This window comes from Fusarium phalaenopsidis (assembly GCF_050370095.1).
Source record: "Fusarium phalaenopsidis strain FUZ10S chromosome Unknown contig_32362, whole genome shotgun sequence".
Classification (NCBI taxonomy): domain Eukaryota; kingdom Fungi; phylum Ascomycota; class Sordariomycetes; order Hypocreales; family Nectriaceae; genus Fusarium; species Fusarium phalaenopsidis.
Window position 1 is genome coordinate 164,263 of NW_028145385.1, and position 15,431 is coordinate 179,693.

Sequence of the window (15,431 nt, forward strand, 5' to 3'; positions counted from 1 at the left end):
CTGCGAGAGCTCACCGAATCGTGGGGTCAAGTATAAGTTGGATTTTGGTCCTGGGTACGGGGAAGGTGACTTAACGGACGAATTCTACGAGGACTGCTTGTTGGCTGAGGAATACGGCTTCGCGAAAAGAGCAACGAAAGACAGTCGAGTGGAGTACCAAAAGGATCCATCTACGTTCCGGGCGACGGCCTGGGTCCTCTGGCTGTACAAACGTACGGAGACGCAATTGTGTGGAATAGTGTTGGGTTTGGATGAATTGGCAGAAGGGTTTGAAAGAGTTGGATATATCTCGGCAGGAGGTGTTACAGCTGAGACGCTTCCAAAGAATCCTGTCCGGCGCCAGCTTAAGCTGGTATGACGGTTTTGAGGGTGAAGAGGTGCTGGAGTGTATTTATATAGCGAGACCACTTCTGATCAATTCCGCGTTACTTCTTCGATCTATTAATGATGCCAAAATTGAGACATGGTTATTCTAACTCCTAACCACACAAACCACTTGAGAACGTCACCGGAAGAGGATAATTATGAGGCACAATAGCCAGAGTTACAGTTATCAAAACCCAAAATCCAATACCGCAAAACGCCAAAACCTGTACAACTCCCTCTCTAAAGAATGATCCCACGACGTGGCTAGGCACAATACATAGAGACATCCTCCAATCAACTGAGAACTATGTCCTCCCCATCTTCTCAAGGTCGCATATCTCGACTTAAGACGAGTAGGCAACCTGATGTGCTTCATGCAAATCCAAGATAAATGTCTTCAATTTCAGTCCTGGGATGGAGTCACCGAACGCCTCCCATATCTGATTGATTATAGCGGCAGCTTCTGGGCTCTCATTGTGAGCTCAAACTGTGGGGCATTTCTTAAGCTATACAAGAAATCTTTTACTCGCTTGCTTTGGTTTGAAGATGACATTGGAGACTGTGCGCAGGATGGTATAAGGGGTTTGAAAATAAGATAAATAACTTGGCTCGTGTTAGCTGGGGTATCTCAATCTTTCAACCGACAACTGGTTGGTTATAATAGGCAAGAAGCCAAAATATCCAAGTCTTAATTGCGAAAATCTATTTCTATGATATATCCTACACCTTTAAAAGCCTAACTACCCACTTATTTCCTAAAGCCAATCATAAAAGATATTAATAGTGCTCCTTTTACGCCGATAGTCTCAACTCGTGCTTCAAAGGTCTCATTCATAGTATTATCGCCCTAGATATTAATTCCCCCGTTTGATTCGAGTTTAGACCAGTCCTCGGATTCACCTTGCCTCAGAACACTAGCCCCTGGTGGGTTGCTTCTGTTCAGTTGAGGCATGCAGGGCCCGCACAGTAAGAGGACTCGATATGCTCGTCATACATGCACTCTCGAAATTCGGCTCGGGCGATTGAACAGTTTGAATGATGTTAAATAAAGGGTATTTGACCGTTAGAGAGGTTCTCTCCGTGCTCTCTGTCCTAAGCGAAGGGTAGACATCATTACTTCGAAGGCTGGCACGTTCTGTAGGAAGTCAGCAAAATGGCTCGCGCGCACAGCCTCGGTGCTAGTTTTGTTGGATTTTGTCATTTCCAGGCTCGAGGCATAATACCATTCAGTGTGCAGAGCGAGTTGGGATGAGCAACGCCGGGGGTCATATATGCAGTCGTGCAGGAGGATCCGATGGATTTGTGAAACATTTCACAGGATACGCCACGATGGCGTCGCCGACAGGGCTTTCTTCAAGGCGTTTTTGTCGGGATCCAATGAGATAGGGGTATTGGATATTGGATTGCTGGTTATTTGCATATGACGGATGAACTCAAAACGACGACGAGGGGTTCTTGCTAGGGATTCATGGGTATGTTACCTATAGGCCCAACTTATTGGATTTGTGGGACTCGGCGATTGACAGTGTGCTATTGGGATACCCAAGGGATGAGCCAACTGATTGCAGGTTGAGTGGGTGATGTTTTCCCACCTGCCAGGACTACGGCATGTGCATTGAAGGTGTCATTGAGGCCACCCGGGGAGGTTTGTCTTTGCCAATGGTGTTGTGAAAGAGCCAGCCTGATTGTGCCAACGCATTGGTTGTGGCAACATCTGCGTACGTATACGTCGTTATTTATGTTTTCACAGACGTGCATTCGGTACTTGTGCTGAACTTATCCCCTTTGTGGTGATAAGACTATCATGGGTACAGGGAATCGCCATCGACCGGGGGAGAGCGGTAACCGAGGGACACAGCTGGCATCCCAATTGGTCTCTCAAGATTTATTCGAGAGGCTGGTTTCATGCATCATGTCGCTTCGCTGGCAGGCGAACAACTTTTGACAGTGCACCTGTCACTAAGGCAGGCTGGGCAATGGGGCGAAATCCCTTGTCAGCCGATGCGCGGTAATTCGCTGATAATCCTGGTCCCTGGCTGAGGTGACCCCTCACCTGGACCATCCTGTTTTCATCGCATTTACCAACCTCCAACAACCCCGACTCTCCCTCACAACATGGAGGGAGTCGGCGCTGTCGCAAACGTCGTCATCAACTTGTCTGTAAAAGTCGCTACGCTCTGTTCCCAATATGCCGAAGACGCCAGAAGTGCCAGGAGCGACATCGAGGAGCTGCGCGACGAGGTGACGACGCTAAGAAGAGCCGCCAAATCAGCACGACGCCTGATCAAGGACCAGGATGGCGCCAGCTTGGAGGCCTCGCAAGACATGGAGGACGCCCTCCGGGAAAGCCTCAATGTCCTCCGAAAGCTGGTGGAGAGCCTGCAGTATAGCACCGGCCGCAGGTTTATGAGGATGTTTCGCATCAGGGTGTTGAGGTGGCCGTTGAATAGGAGGGAGGTGAATCAGAAGATTAAACGGATTAGGAGATGCACAAAACGGATCAATTTGGCTCTTCAGGTTTATCAAACGTATGCGGACTTCCATGCATCCTTCATCAGTTGAGCTAACATATCATCAAGGGCCATAATCGGCGTCGACGCCAAGGTTGTCAGAGTTGATGAGACCATGGTCTCTATGGAGCAGCGCATGCTCATGCACATGTTGCCCACTGCACTGGGGGCATTGCACGACTCTCGCGAAGAAGAAGACGGCGCTACTTGTCTGACGGGTACCCGAGTTGAGTTACTTCGAGACATAGATGATTGGGTCAACAGTCGGAAAGCTCCTACTGTCTTCTGGCTCAACGGGATGGCGGGCACTGGAAAGTCGACAATATCTCGAACCGTTGCGGCGACGGCAGCTATGCATCGATATCTAGGTGCTAGCTTCTTCTTCAAGAGGGGCGAGATTGACAGAGGGAACATGTCCAGGTTCTACACAACCATCACCTATCAACTCGTTCGCTCCATGCCTGACCTTGTCCCTCACATCAGAGCAGCTATTGACGGAAAAGACTCCATCATAGAAATGTCCGCCGATAAGCAGTTCAAAAAACTCATCTTGCAGCCGTTGATGCGTGTCCGGAACAGGAATAGGACTACTCTTGCGATCGTTGTGGATGGCCTGGATGAGTGTGACGGAGATGACGATGTCCGGCGCCTGATCACCCTCTTATCTGACTTTAAAGATGTCAAAAATTTCCGCATCAGAGTTCTCATTACGAGCCGAACAGAACTGCCGATTCGACTGGGTTTTCACGACAGCCGGGACCACCATAGGAATTTCGTGCTTCACGAGATATCAGAGACTATTGTCGAGCACGACGTTGAAATTTTCTTGAAGTTTAGACTTGACCAGATCAGGAGGAACTACAACCGCTCAGTCTCAAGGGACAGACACTTACCAAAGGACTGGCCTGGACCAAGAGACACAGCAACGCTCGTCCGGATGGCTGGCCCGCTCTTCATCTTTGCTACCACAGTCTGTCGATTCCTCTCGGACAGGAGATGCGGCAATCCCAGAGAACAGTTACGAAAAGTATTGAAGTACAGGACGAGGAGCCAAGATGCAAAAATGGAGGCGACTTATCTCCCACCTCTGGAGCAACAGTTGGCGGGACTCTCCAACAGTGGGAAGGGACAAGTCCTAGATGATTTCCGGACCGTTGTTGGGACCATTGTGCTTCTCGAAACGCCGCTCTCAGCACCTGCTTTAGCCCACCTCCTCGATGTCAGAGAAGACACCGTTCATGCTCGGTTAGACGTGCTCCATTCAGTGCTGAATGTACCACAGTCTGCATACTCCCCCATCCGGTTACTCCACCTATCATTTCGGGATTTCCTAACTGACCCTGAGAGGAAAGGAACTGATGAGTTCTGGGTGGATGAAAAGTACTGGAACGGTCATATTACCTCATGCTGCCTTCGCATCATGAACGATGCCCTGGAAGAAGACATTTGTGGCCAAGTTCACCCAGGGGCTGATCGCTCAAGCTTACGACGGGGGCAAGTGGACTCTTCTATCCCCCCAGAATTGAAATATGCCTGCCGTTTCTGGGCCCATCATATGCAGAATGCGGAGAGGAGCTTTTATCGCGACCAGGAGATCTACAACTTCCTGTCCAGCCATTTTCTTCATTGGATAGAGGTTCTTAGCCTCATTGAAAGGCCCACCGAGAGTTATCACATTTCGAAAAGCCTTCAGGTATTTCTGCATGTAAGAAGCAACTACAATGCTCATTTCCAAGGTGATGCTAACAGAGACTCAGAATACACCCTGTTCAGAGCTTGGCCAGCTCTTGAAAGAGGCCCCCAGCTTTATCCAGAGGAACTTAACCATCATCGAATCACACCCCCTTCAGCTGTACTCTTCTCTTCTCAGCATTACCCCGGAAAACAGCATGATGCGGAGACTCTTCTGGGGCGAAGGCCCTTCATGGGTATCCCTTGTTCCAGCCCCCGACTCTCACTGGGGCCAAGTCCAATACACCTTGGAGGGCCACAAGGGAACAGTCAACGCCGTTGCTTTCTCCCCGGACTCTTCGCTCCTGGCTTCAGCGTCATCAGATCACAATGTTAGGATCTGGCGTGTGGAAACAGGAGAATGCATTCGAGAATTCCAGAGGCATAAACGTCCTGTCAGGGACGTCAAGTTCTCACCTGACTCGGCGCTCATAGCTTCCAAATGCGACGAGACTATCCGAATCTGGAAAAGTGACACGGGTATACAACTAGAGAATCTAGCCATTCATGGGAATCACAGAGAATGCCCCGTTGAGTTTTCACCAGACTCTAAGCTTGTGGCGTGGATTGGTGAACGGGGTGACTTGCGGATTATGCAACTGGATACCCTCCAATGCATATGGCAGTTTAGACAAGGCGGCTTTACGGATCCCAGGAAACGACTGCAAACCACCCCGTACTCCCTGCGTTTCTCATCCGACTCGAAAGTTATCGCGGTAGTGGTGGAAGAAACGGGCTTCTTCTCCTTGTGGAGCGTCGAGAGCGGCTACCGCATCCGGAAACATGAACAAACAGGGAATCTCTCCCTCGAAGTCCCTCACAACAGTCCGCGCCGGGACGTGTCGTATTGCTTTGTTGAGGACACAAGTCAGTCGACCGTTATGAATACAGAGTCAACATTCATGATGGCAGGCAACGAACACCTCCATTCCGAGGCCGACGACACTATTCTTGTCCGCTGGGTAGAGACGGGCGAGGTTGTGCAAAGCATCACGACCCCTTATAGTGGTAGGAGCCGCGCCACTTTGACACAGTTTTCTCTAGACGGTGCGATTTTGGGTTCGATACATGAAGACAAAACCGTCAAAGTCTGGGAAATTTCTACGGGAAATTGTCTACATATTCTCAGCGGTTTCGCAAGCGAGGTGAAAGCCATGTCCTTCTCTCCAGACATGCGCCTAGTCGCTTCAGGGTCTGCCGACAAGATGGTACACATCTGCTCCATCAGCTCTGGAAGCAACCTCCCTCTATCAGACGAGAGCAGACAACCCATTCAAGCCATGGTGGTATCTCCAGATGGTTCCGTCGTTGCATCCTTCTCAGCAAATAAAGAGCTGGCGCTGTGGAGGATAGATACCGGCGTGTGCATGCATCGTCTCGAATGCCCCCACAGGATGGAGCATTCAGAAGGGCCCTCTTCAAAACCCCCATTCGCTTTCTTGAGTCGTTTATTGTTTTGCGCGTGGACGCGATCGACTCTGTACATATATCGGGTAGACACGGGCCAGCGTGTCTCCGAGATTGACAAACACAATGGATCTGAGGTTGCGTTTTCCCCTGATGGGAGCCGTATCGCCTTTAGACCCAGCGAAGACGCCATTTACACCATGATGCCGGACTCGGGAGAGTACGGTCATCAACTCACGGGCGGAAGGAGGCTTTCAGATGCGAGGTTCTCACCCGACTCGACACGTGTTGCGGCTATATCTTATACCACTAAGCATTCTCACGTGTACGTTTGGTCTGTCGAAGACGGCGTTTGTCTTCATAGACTTCGCACGCGGCTTCCACCCAACGCCATCAAGGCGCACATCAGCGGTATTTCTCCAGACGGGAGATGGGTCGCGGTGCAGTGGGCGGTTGATGAAGAACGGGCTTCACGGGGCGTACGCGCATATAAGCGAGTGTATTCTCTGGAAGTCATATCTGTCGTCCTGGGCGATGCGGCCCTGAAGTTCAACACACCGTCATCAAGGCCTCCTGTGGAGTGTAGCTTCTCGAGTGGTTCTCAACATGTGGCGTGGGTTTGCGGTTCCAGTATGAGGGTCTGGGATACTGCAACTGGAGCACTTATTAATCACGTCAACCTCGGATTCTCTCCGACCCGTATTGATTTCGACATCGGCAGGGACTATCCTTTCACCAACTTTGGTCGAATCTCGCTCAATACCCCTCAAACAGAAAATGACAATGGTACAGGGATCTCCCCTGGGAGGTTGGGGTACGGAGTCAGTGCTGACATGTCATGGCTCATGTGGAACGACATGGAGTTCTTCTGGTTACCACCGAGATTTAGACCCCACGAAGGCTGCGCCATCGAGATATCAGGCTCGACAATTATTATTGGTTCAGAAACAGGAGTGTTGCTTTCTTTCAGATTTACATTGGAGGAAACACTTTCCAGGCATCGCATAGTTACGATTGTGGAATAGCTGGAGAATTCGCCAGACTTGGTTATATAGCGATGGGAATGATTTTCATACAGGTAAAAGCAGATTCTGGTATCGGGCGCAGGAAGGATCATGATTAATGAGTAATGAGATATACCACGTCTAGTAATAGTGTATCAACAAGGTCTATCAGTTCCTTGGTACCTTTGCGCCGATGGATGCTCAAATGCTTCTAAATTGGTATTGAACAAGGACCCGGTACCTTGTCGAGTCTGAGTATCACATAATTGCTATATTCATCGTTGTCTTTGTGCAGAACTGGAATTTGGCAATGGGCCCGTTGCAGCAACGTCCCTTTTAGCCGGGTAGCGGGCCCATGAACCTGACGGACTGCCCGTTTTCAACCACACTCGAACTTGTATCCGGTCTGTTAACAGACTCTTTAATTGGATGTTTCTTTCATAGCGGCTGTTCTTGGCGCTTCGTTACAGATCCTTGGCAAGCATTGACCTGTGGGATTCTCGCAGGAGCCGCGCGGCTAATTGATGTTTCATCCACTCAGGAGAATCGGACTATGTCCGCTGAATACCTCGGTTGGCAATGGATGCAATGTTCAACTTCACGATGAGTAAGTCCCATCCAGCGGATGAGGAGTCACCTCTTTACAATGTTTATCACGGCTTCAAACTACACTTGACTCAATCAAAGAAGCTTCCACTCGAGAGTACCAACGACAAGGTTTTTTTTCCACCTACGCACATCATTTCTGAGAGACTATTATTGAAGTTGAGCCTTTCCCATTACCTAAAAATATGTAATATTTGTCATGATACCCATCTCGCCCCCTCTCTTACTTGGTGCCCAGATCTGTCACTTGGCGTTTGCAATTGCAGTCCGAGCCTGTTCAACGAATCTTTTAAATCCGCCGGAAACTTTTGGAGTTGCACTGTGCTTCGCCCTGACCTGAGCGTTGAGCCTCTCAGCGCCTGCAGGCCAGGCTTTCTCTCCCGTATGGTCAATCGGCAGGCCAGATTGCTGCAGAATCTTGTACGCTTCTTCACCCGCCTTCATCAGCGAGTCATAGTCGGACTGAGGGAGTGAAGTCTGCGCATCAATCAGAATTCGGCGATTTCCTTGGTGATTTCTTTTCTTTTGAGAAGGCATACCTTTGCCATGTATACGTATTGCCCTATATACATTGTGGGAGGCTGTCCAGGTACCTGACTGATGGCTTCCTTGAAGGTGGACATTGTTGGTTTGAAGTGATTTCGCAGTATTACAGATACTCGAAACTGAGCTATTGGAAAGGGTTGGTAGAGGGTTGATGCTGTTCGATGGGATCGGTGCTTGACGCATGGAATCGAAGTGACGGGAACGAGGCCTTTTATCAAGGCATGCGGCGTAATACTCGACATGGAGAGACCATCCACAACCAGGATGGGCCGTGACCCTTCAACCCCCAAGCTACGAGTTAAGAAACCAACCGACATGGCCTGGGTTTCACGTAACGCAACCGTACGAGCTGGTTAGCGAAGCGCTGCGGGATCGTTAGAGATCCCGCAATGACTGTATCATACTACCCGAGATGGGTGCCTGCGAGCCATGCACCTAACATGCATGAACTGTAAGAACTTTTGGAGATGGAAGCCCGCCAAATCATCTTCTCGGAGGAGTTTCGTGTCTCCAATTGGCGTCTTGGATGTAGTAGCCGCGCGGTTGCGGCGACCAGGAACCACCAGGTCTTGTTTCAGGTCAGAACAATTGCGAGCTTCGCCCGATTGCTCTTGGTAACCAATAGCGACTCTGAACAGAGCCAACAACGTGATGGCACCTGCGCATTGTTATCTGATTGGTTGATGAGTTGAGAGTTCGACCAGCATAGCGGGTCTCGGCGACATGGGCCACCGACTGGATCTTCAAATATACCTAGGAACCGGGCTTGCGATTGCGGCCTGTATGTCATTTCTTCATTTCGAGCTCGAGTGGAGAATAAATGAGGGTGGGTTGCATAAGGCGCTTAACGTTCCTATCCCGTGACAAGCAAGCGCCGAACTCGGTATTTGGCTCGGCAAACGTGTCATGGAACGAAACAGTATTCTCAAACAAGGATGTACTCTAAAAATACCATCGCGGGTGCGCATGCCTGAGGGTGTTCCCGACTACACTAGTGCCCATGAGTTCCCTCACATCGGGAACAAGGAACACCACGCCAACGTTTTGACCTACGACAACCGGATGTCCTGAGACAAAGCTCAAACGACCCTTGCTCAGTGCTAGAGAGGCTGTGTCTAGGATGGGTAACAGAATATCAGGAAATAACGTCGGATGCAGGATTGAGTGAGTGGGTAGTGATGGACTGCTACGACTTGCCCCAGCCAAAACGAGCCAAGTTCGTCCTCCGTAAAAATCGACTAAAAAGTTGAGATATCTACATTTGAACAATTTGAATGAGAGTTTGAGTGAAGTCAAGTTGAGTTGTCAGGCTTTACCGTGTTCCTAGCACTCTGTCAGGTGGCCGCCTCATCTCTTCCAACACGTGTAGCATCATCCTTGGTAGAAGTGGTAGGACCGACTGCCTGATTTTCCCTCCCTTGAGTCTTGGGAGTCTCTGAGACATCTGTCTCTGACAAAACCAGTAAAACAGATGGTTGGTCTACCTGGGACTGGCCACCACTGGCTAATTTCTCATCGGACGGCCGAATCGAGTACACCCGTGGTAGCCCTCGAACAGTAGCGGCTGGAGCCTTGATCGTCCCATAAGCTACCGTTTTGAAGAGGTCACAGTCGGGAAAGGCCAGGCCAATCTCGCCGACATGCTTCGCATGAAGCATCCAGTCAAGCTTGGCGTCAGGAACCTGGGAGGCCTGAAGGTCGGCGCTGTGACGGCGGTAGAAAAGTGCGTAACGAACTAGAGTGGCGATAATGCAGATGGCGACCAAGATGATGACGACCAGGAATGCTGTCCGCAGCTGTGTGGCGGCGAGGCCAACGCTGAGCTTTCGCTGTATGGGGATTGCATTCTGTACAAACCACGAAATCATGTAGGCCTGGTAAAAGCGCAAATCTGCTCCGGCGGGAGTGGTGATACGAGCTCACGGGCTCATGATTCTGGGACGATTGTAGTCTGCGTAGGCCCGCACGATCGAGTCTGTTTCGTTGGTAGGTGTTGGCATCAGGGACGGGCATGCGATGCTGTAGACGACAGTCAATGCTCGTGTAACTGGAATTTCGGATTGTTCCATTGACACGTCAAGCACCACGGCCACCAAGCTGTGCGTCTTGAGCCATCAGTGCGGCCTCGTGAACATGCAGCACAGCCAAGCGTCGATGCATGGCGTCCTTGTTTCGATAGATGCGTTCGGGGGTTGATGGGCTGGACTGGGCCAAGACGAAAAAGGAGACATCCTTCATCTACACGATATCGCTCTCTGTGGTGATTTTCAAGCCGCAGAATCTCTGGCATGCCTATGCTCTGTGCGATTCGACATGCTGGGGTCGAACTTGGCTCAGCGCAGGAAAGTGACGCATTGGATCGGAAACTGAGTATTTAGAGTCAGCAGTGATGTTGAGTGTCGTATGGTTCGTCATCTCGCAGTCAACAGACCAAGTAGAGTTCTATTCGCTCTGCTTATAGACCCAAGTGATGTTGTTGGACGGAAGGTAGTCCAACATCCAAGTTTACTTGGTCGCGTCGAGCCAGGCCATTGTGGTGTCCCCTGGAACAAGAGTGGTAGGAACCGTGTTTGGAAGAGACAATTCTTGACAAGCCATAGGAGAACCTAGAGCTCGCCAAGGTTGGGCACGAATGATGCGATGCGAGTAATCAGCCACGAAACGTGAGAGGGCTCAATCGTCAGGTCGGCAGACCATTTTAGCTTAGCGAACCACACTTGTCGCTTTGACCTCTGCGATCAACATCGTGGCGACAGGGCTCGTATCTCGTCTCGTACCGAAAATTGTTAGCGTCCGAACCCCGATCATCACTGAACCACCGGATCGTGGCGGCTTGGTTCCGAGTGGCAGATTAAGTCTCTGCTTCCTACGCACGAGATAGGGGTTTCATGGCGACTGCCACATGGCACAAGAAAACACGCGAGACAGTGGCAAAGCCCAACGTTAAAAACAATGACTCATGGTGGAAAAAGGCTCTTGAAAGCTATGGCTGAAACATTGGTCAACCCAGCCTTAAACGCGCCGCCGAAAGGTTTCGGGCGGGTATCATACTCGCCGAGGGACCAGCCAAAGACTTAACTAAACTCGTCCAGATCCTTCAGACTAATCTAATGAGCGGCCTTATGTAGCCTAGGGCTACCGACCCCTTGCTACCGTAAGCTTGTGTTCCTATTTCTGCATGTTTTGGCCGTGAAGAGAGTTGGGTGCTAATCCTTCCCCAGAGCTGGTGCATGAGTCAGTCGCGACGAATTCTGGGCGAACTGTTGGCCAAAGTTAGATGTGATTATCTGCAATACCCAGGGCTGAAGTCCGCTATTTGGAGGCTAAAGAAACTAGCGATAGCCTCTGACTGGGGAAGAAAGTTTTATCGCGGGGGAGACATTCCGTGCCTTACGCTAAGAAGATCCCAATCTGCCGACCCATGAATGATGAAGAAAACCGAGGTGGAATAGAGTTTGTTCGATGGAGGGGAGCGGAATAAAAGGGAGCCCATTGTTCAATCTGCAACGCAACATACAGGGACCATTGAGACTTGTACGGACCGATCGAGCCATATCCACCATGGCAGCCAGCCCAGATGTCATGTCCGTTACCCCACAGGGTCTTGGGCTTGTCCTCCTCATCGTGACTCTCATCCTGACGCCCCCATCCACCATAGTTGTCGGCCTGAGATGTGGAATTCGACTCAAGCATGGCGTCTTCAGTACGGATGATGTCCTCATGCTAGTCGGGTGGGTAAGTCTCACGCGTCCCATTTTTTTTCCTTTTCTCCAGAAGATAAGCTTATCGAGGGCGCATAGATGCTCTTCATGGTTGTTGTTGGTGTAATATCTAAAGGATGCTATTACGGGCTCGGTGCGAAAGATGAGCGACTGAATGAATACCTCGTGGAAAAGAGTAAATTGGTAAGCCTCAACCTCCCTCCTGATAGAGAGCGGTTCTCAGCTCACACGCAGAACGAATAGCACATTTGGCTATTCCAGACATTCTATTGCTCTTCTTTGGTGTTCATCAAAGCATCCATCTGCGTTACACTCCTTCGAATCGCAGTTATAAAAACCCACCGTATTATTACATGGGTTACGCTTACGGCCTCATGCATCTCTACCCTCATTGTCATCATTGGCCTTTTTGCCATGTGCCGTCCTGTCCAGGCAAACTGGGATAAATCCGCAGGAACATGTTCTCCTCCTATCGTCATCACAAGCCTTAGCTATCTCGTGTCCGCTGCGGCTGTGGCTACAGACTGGATATGCGCAATCTTGCCTGGCTTTATGCTCTACAAAGCTCAGATGAAAATGGCGACCAAGGTTTCCATCAGTATTATCCTCGGATTAGGTGTCCTGTAAGGCCGTTATTCCTGGACTAACTCGTTGAAGATTTACTAACTTGATGTTGAAAATAGGGCGTCCATTGCCACTATCGTGAGGCTTCCTTATATCAAGTTCTATGCTGACCCTACAGACTATCCATGTAAGTTCTCTGTCTTGGGACAAAATACCTCGGCTGACCTGGAATGCTCAGACAATGTTGGGAATATCGCACTATGGTCTGTCTTTGAGTCAGGAACGGGTATCATCGCAGGCTCGCTACCCTCTTTACGAAGACTTTTGAAGAACTGGGTCAACTTCGACTCATCCCATGGACACTCATCGTCCAATGTCACACCCTTTACAGGGGCAGGAAAGTCAACTGTGACGAGCAAGGTTGGAGTATCCACAGGACGGCGGCACAAGGGCATTATCCCCAACGTGAAATCAGATAGAGACTGGGAGCAATTGGACGATGCCTCATCAAGTCGGAAGATCTACGTTACAGTGGATATGGAGATGCAATCTCTGGAACGACCGACAACGTCCTCGAGGTCAAGGACACCCCTTTCTGAAGTATAGCGTCCTATATAGAAGGCTTGTGTACTGGGGAGTTGTTCTCTTAGGGGAAACTCTGTATATATGCGCGACTAAGTATTCTACTACAACTCTAATTTGAAATAAAATATTATTAATAAGAGCAATGTCTATTGCTAATATGTACCTATAATAAGAAAGCGCAGTAGATAATTAATTGCGATAAGTGTTACCCGACTTGCTGACTCCGCGAAGCAATAACTCGGCGTGACCCCAAGTTCAAGCAAGGGAGAGCAGCCCATTGTCCCTGGTTGGCATATTCCACTAGCGACATTTTTCGCCTACCTGAGACCCAGGGCTTGTTAGGTAGCGTCGTTGATAAGTCGGGGTAGCATCTAGTGGGCCATCAGTGTAACCTAGCCTATCTTCATCACACACCGCCATCTCTCGTCAACGCAACATGTCAGGGCAGTCGTTGCGTCTGATAACTATAGATAACAATAGTGGGATCAGGGTTATAGCTGAGTTTATACTGAGCATTGTCTTTATATATAAAGTTTGGGCCCATGTTAGATGCCAGTCTTTGACATCCCTTTTTCTGTATTCTTGCTCTTTGAAAAGAAACCACAACCCCCGCCTGTCCACAGCTCAGGCTATATTTGCAGGTGTCCTCTCGTGAGTGCGGAGCATGATAAACAAGGTCCTTCCTAATGGAGTAAAGATACGAGCAGCTCGTAAAAGGCGGCAATAGCACTCGGCAATAGCTCTCGGCAATGACTTAAGCTTGTTCTCCCTATCTTGGGAGGACTAGGTCAATCTTGCTCCGGGCATCAAGTATAAAGAAAAGATACTCGCGTGCAGCTGGTTGTCACTCGCAGAGCCACCCAACTGTCAAGTTATCCCCGCTCCTGGGATCGAACCACTTCTATCATGGCGTTCTATAAGGGAGCACTCCTTGCTCTGGGTGTTTGCCAGTCTGCTATGGCTGCTGCTATTAAGCCCCGGGCTGACGACTGCTCTTCTGCAACCTACTTGAAAGACGTGTCCAAGTACGTCGACTCCATTAATCCGGAGCTTTGGCCCATCAACAAGGAGATCCACGACAACCCTGAACTTCAGTACGAGGAGGTCAAGGCTCACAAGATCCTGACCGATTTCATGGCCGACCAGGACGGCTGGAAGGTTACGCGCTCAGCTTACAACATCAGCACAGCCTTTGTCGCCGTGTATGAAGGTGATGGTGATGGACCGGTTGTTTCCTTCAATGCCGAATACGGTAAGCAGACTGAATCCCTCAGACACGCTTGAGTAGCTCACAGTCGACGATAGATGCTCTTGTTGACCTTGGACATGCTTGTGGCCACAACCTCATCGCCATGGCCTCTGTATCTGGCGCTCTTGCAACAGCTGAGATCATGCGAAAAGAGAAGCTGGGCGGCAAAGTCATTCTCTTTGGAACACCCGCCGAGGAAGGTAGGCAAACACTTCAATTCAACACGATACATCGTTGAGTAACTCACACTGCATCAATAGGCGGCGGCGGTAAGATCAAGCTACTGGATGCAGGTGCCTATGATGACTGCAAGGTTGATGTCAGCCTCATCTCTCACCCCGGCAACGGAGCTGACACTGCTTGGATGACAACCACCGCCATCACCAGGTTTGAGATCGAGTACACTGGCAAGGAAGCTCACGCCGCTGCTTCTCCTTGGGAAGGCATCAATGCCCAAGATGCTATCGTCCTTGCATACGACGGCCTAGCCATGCTACGCCAGCAGACGCGCAGGGATGAGATCATTCAAGGATACATCAAGTCCGGCGGAAGCCGCTACAACGTCATTTCGGCCAAGTCGAGCGGAATGTGGGCGCTTCGAGCCAACAACGTCGACGCCCTATCGGACCTGACCGAGCGTGTGCACCAGTGTTTCAAGGGCGCTGCTGTCGCTACTGGAACAAAGCTCAATTTCACCAAGCTCCCCTATGGTTATACCGAAATGAGGACAAACGACATCCTTGCTCGCTCGTACTCTACCTGGTTTGCCAAGCTTGGTGGCAAACCTATGGAGGAGGAAAAGGCAAAGGCTGTCCGGGGCTCAGCCAGCACCGACCAGGGCAACATCAGCCACGAGTTTCCTTCAATCAGTGCTGGCTTTGGGATTCACTATGACAATGGCACTTCACCGGCGACCGGGCCTCATACTCCCGAGTTTGAGATTGTGGCTGGGACAAGACGGGCCTTCAACGAGTCTCTTGCGGTGGGCAAGAGTTTGGCTGGAGTTGCGTTGGATGTTTTGACGGTTGATGGGTATTTGGATAAAGTGAAAGAGAACTTCAAGAAGACAGGAAAGTCCAGCCCTGATAACTGAATTCTTCGGTACCGGAAGGTTTCTCATATTACGAGCAACGATGTCGAT

The 15,431-nt window shown here is 50.1% G+C and overlaps 5 protein-coding genes across 5 annotated transcripts; 3 read left to right on the forward strand and 2 right to left on the reverse strand.

Annotated features, from left to right (window-relative positions):
- Positions 1-2,481: 2,481 nt before the first annotated feature.
- On the forward strand, positions 2,482-4,235 carry LRP88_14472 (uncharacterized protein; the record flags this gene model as incomplete). Its single annotated transcript, XM_083250816.1, has 3 exons — positions 2,482-2,768; positions 2,946-3,846; positions 4,224-4,235. The coding sequence occupies 3 exons, from the start codon at positions 2,482-2,484 to the stop codon at positions 4,233-4,235; spliced, it is 1,200 nt and encodes a 399-aa protein (XP_083093448.1).
- A 5,269-nt stretch (positions 4,236-9,504) lies between these two features.
- On the reverse strand, positions 9,505-10,170 carry LRP88_14473 (uncharacterized protein; the record flags this gene model as incomplete). Its single annotated transcript, XM_083250817.1, has 2 exons — positions 9,505-10,061; positions 10,113-10,170. The coding sequence occupies 2 exons, from the start codon at positions 10,168-10,170 to the stop codon at positions 9,505-9,507; spliced, it is 615 nt and encodes a 204-aa protein (XP_083093449.1).
- Positions 10,171-11,405: 1,235 nt separating this feature from the next.
- On the reverse strand, positions 11,406-11,863 carry LRP88_14474 (uncharacterized protein; the record flags this gene model as incomplete). The annotated part of the gene is made up of 2 exons (XM_083250818.1): positions 11,406-11,430; positions 11,688-11,863. The coding sequence occupies 2 exons, from the start codon at positions 11,861-11,863 to the stop codon at positions 11,406-11,408; spliced, it is 201 nt and encodes a 66-aa protein (XP_083093450.1).
- Positions 11,864-12,306: 443 nt separating this feature from the next.
- On the forward strand, positions 12,307-13,062 carry LRP88_14475 (uncharacterized protein; the record flags this gene model as incomplete). Its single annotated transcript, XM_083250819.1, has 3 exons — positions 12,307-12,515; positions 12,576-12,643; positions 12,695-13,062. 3 exons carry the CDS (start codon positions 12,307-12,309, stop codon positions 13,060-13,062), a joined length of 645 nt encoding a protein of 214 aa, XP_083093451.1.
- An 885-nt stretch (positions 13,063-13,947) lies between these two features.
- On the forward strand, positions 13,948-15,383 carry LRP88_14476 (M20 family metallopeptidase; the record flags this gene model as incomplete). Its single annotated transcript, XM_083250820.1, has 3 exons — positions 13,948-14,293; positions 14,347-14,490; positions 14,551-15,383. The coding sequence occupies 3 exons, from the start codon at positions 13,948-13,950 to the stop codon at positions 15,381-15,383; spliced, it is 1,323 nt and encodes a 440-aa protein (XP_083093452.1).
- Between the last annotated feature and the right edge of the window lie 48 nt (positions 15,384-15,431).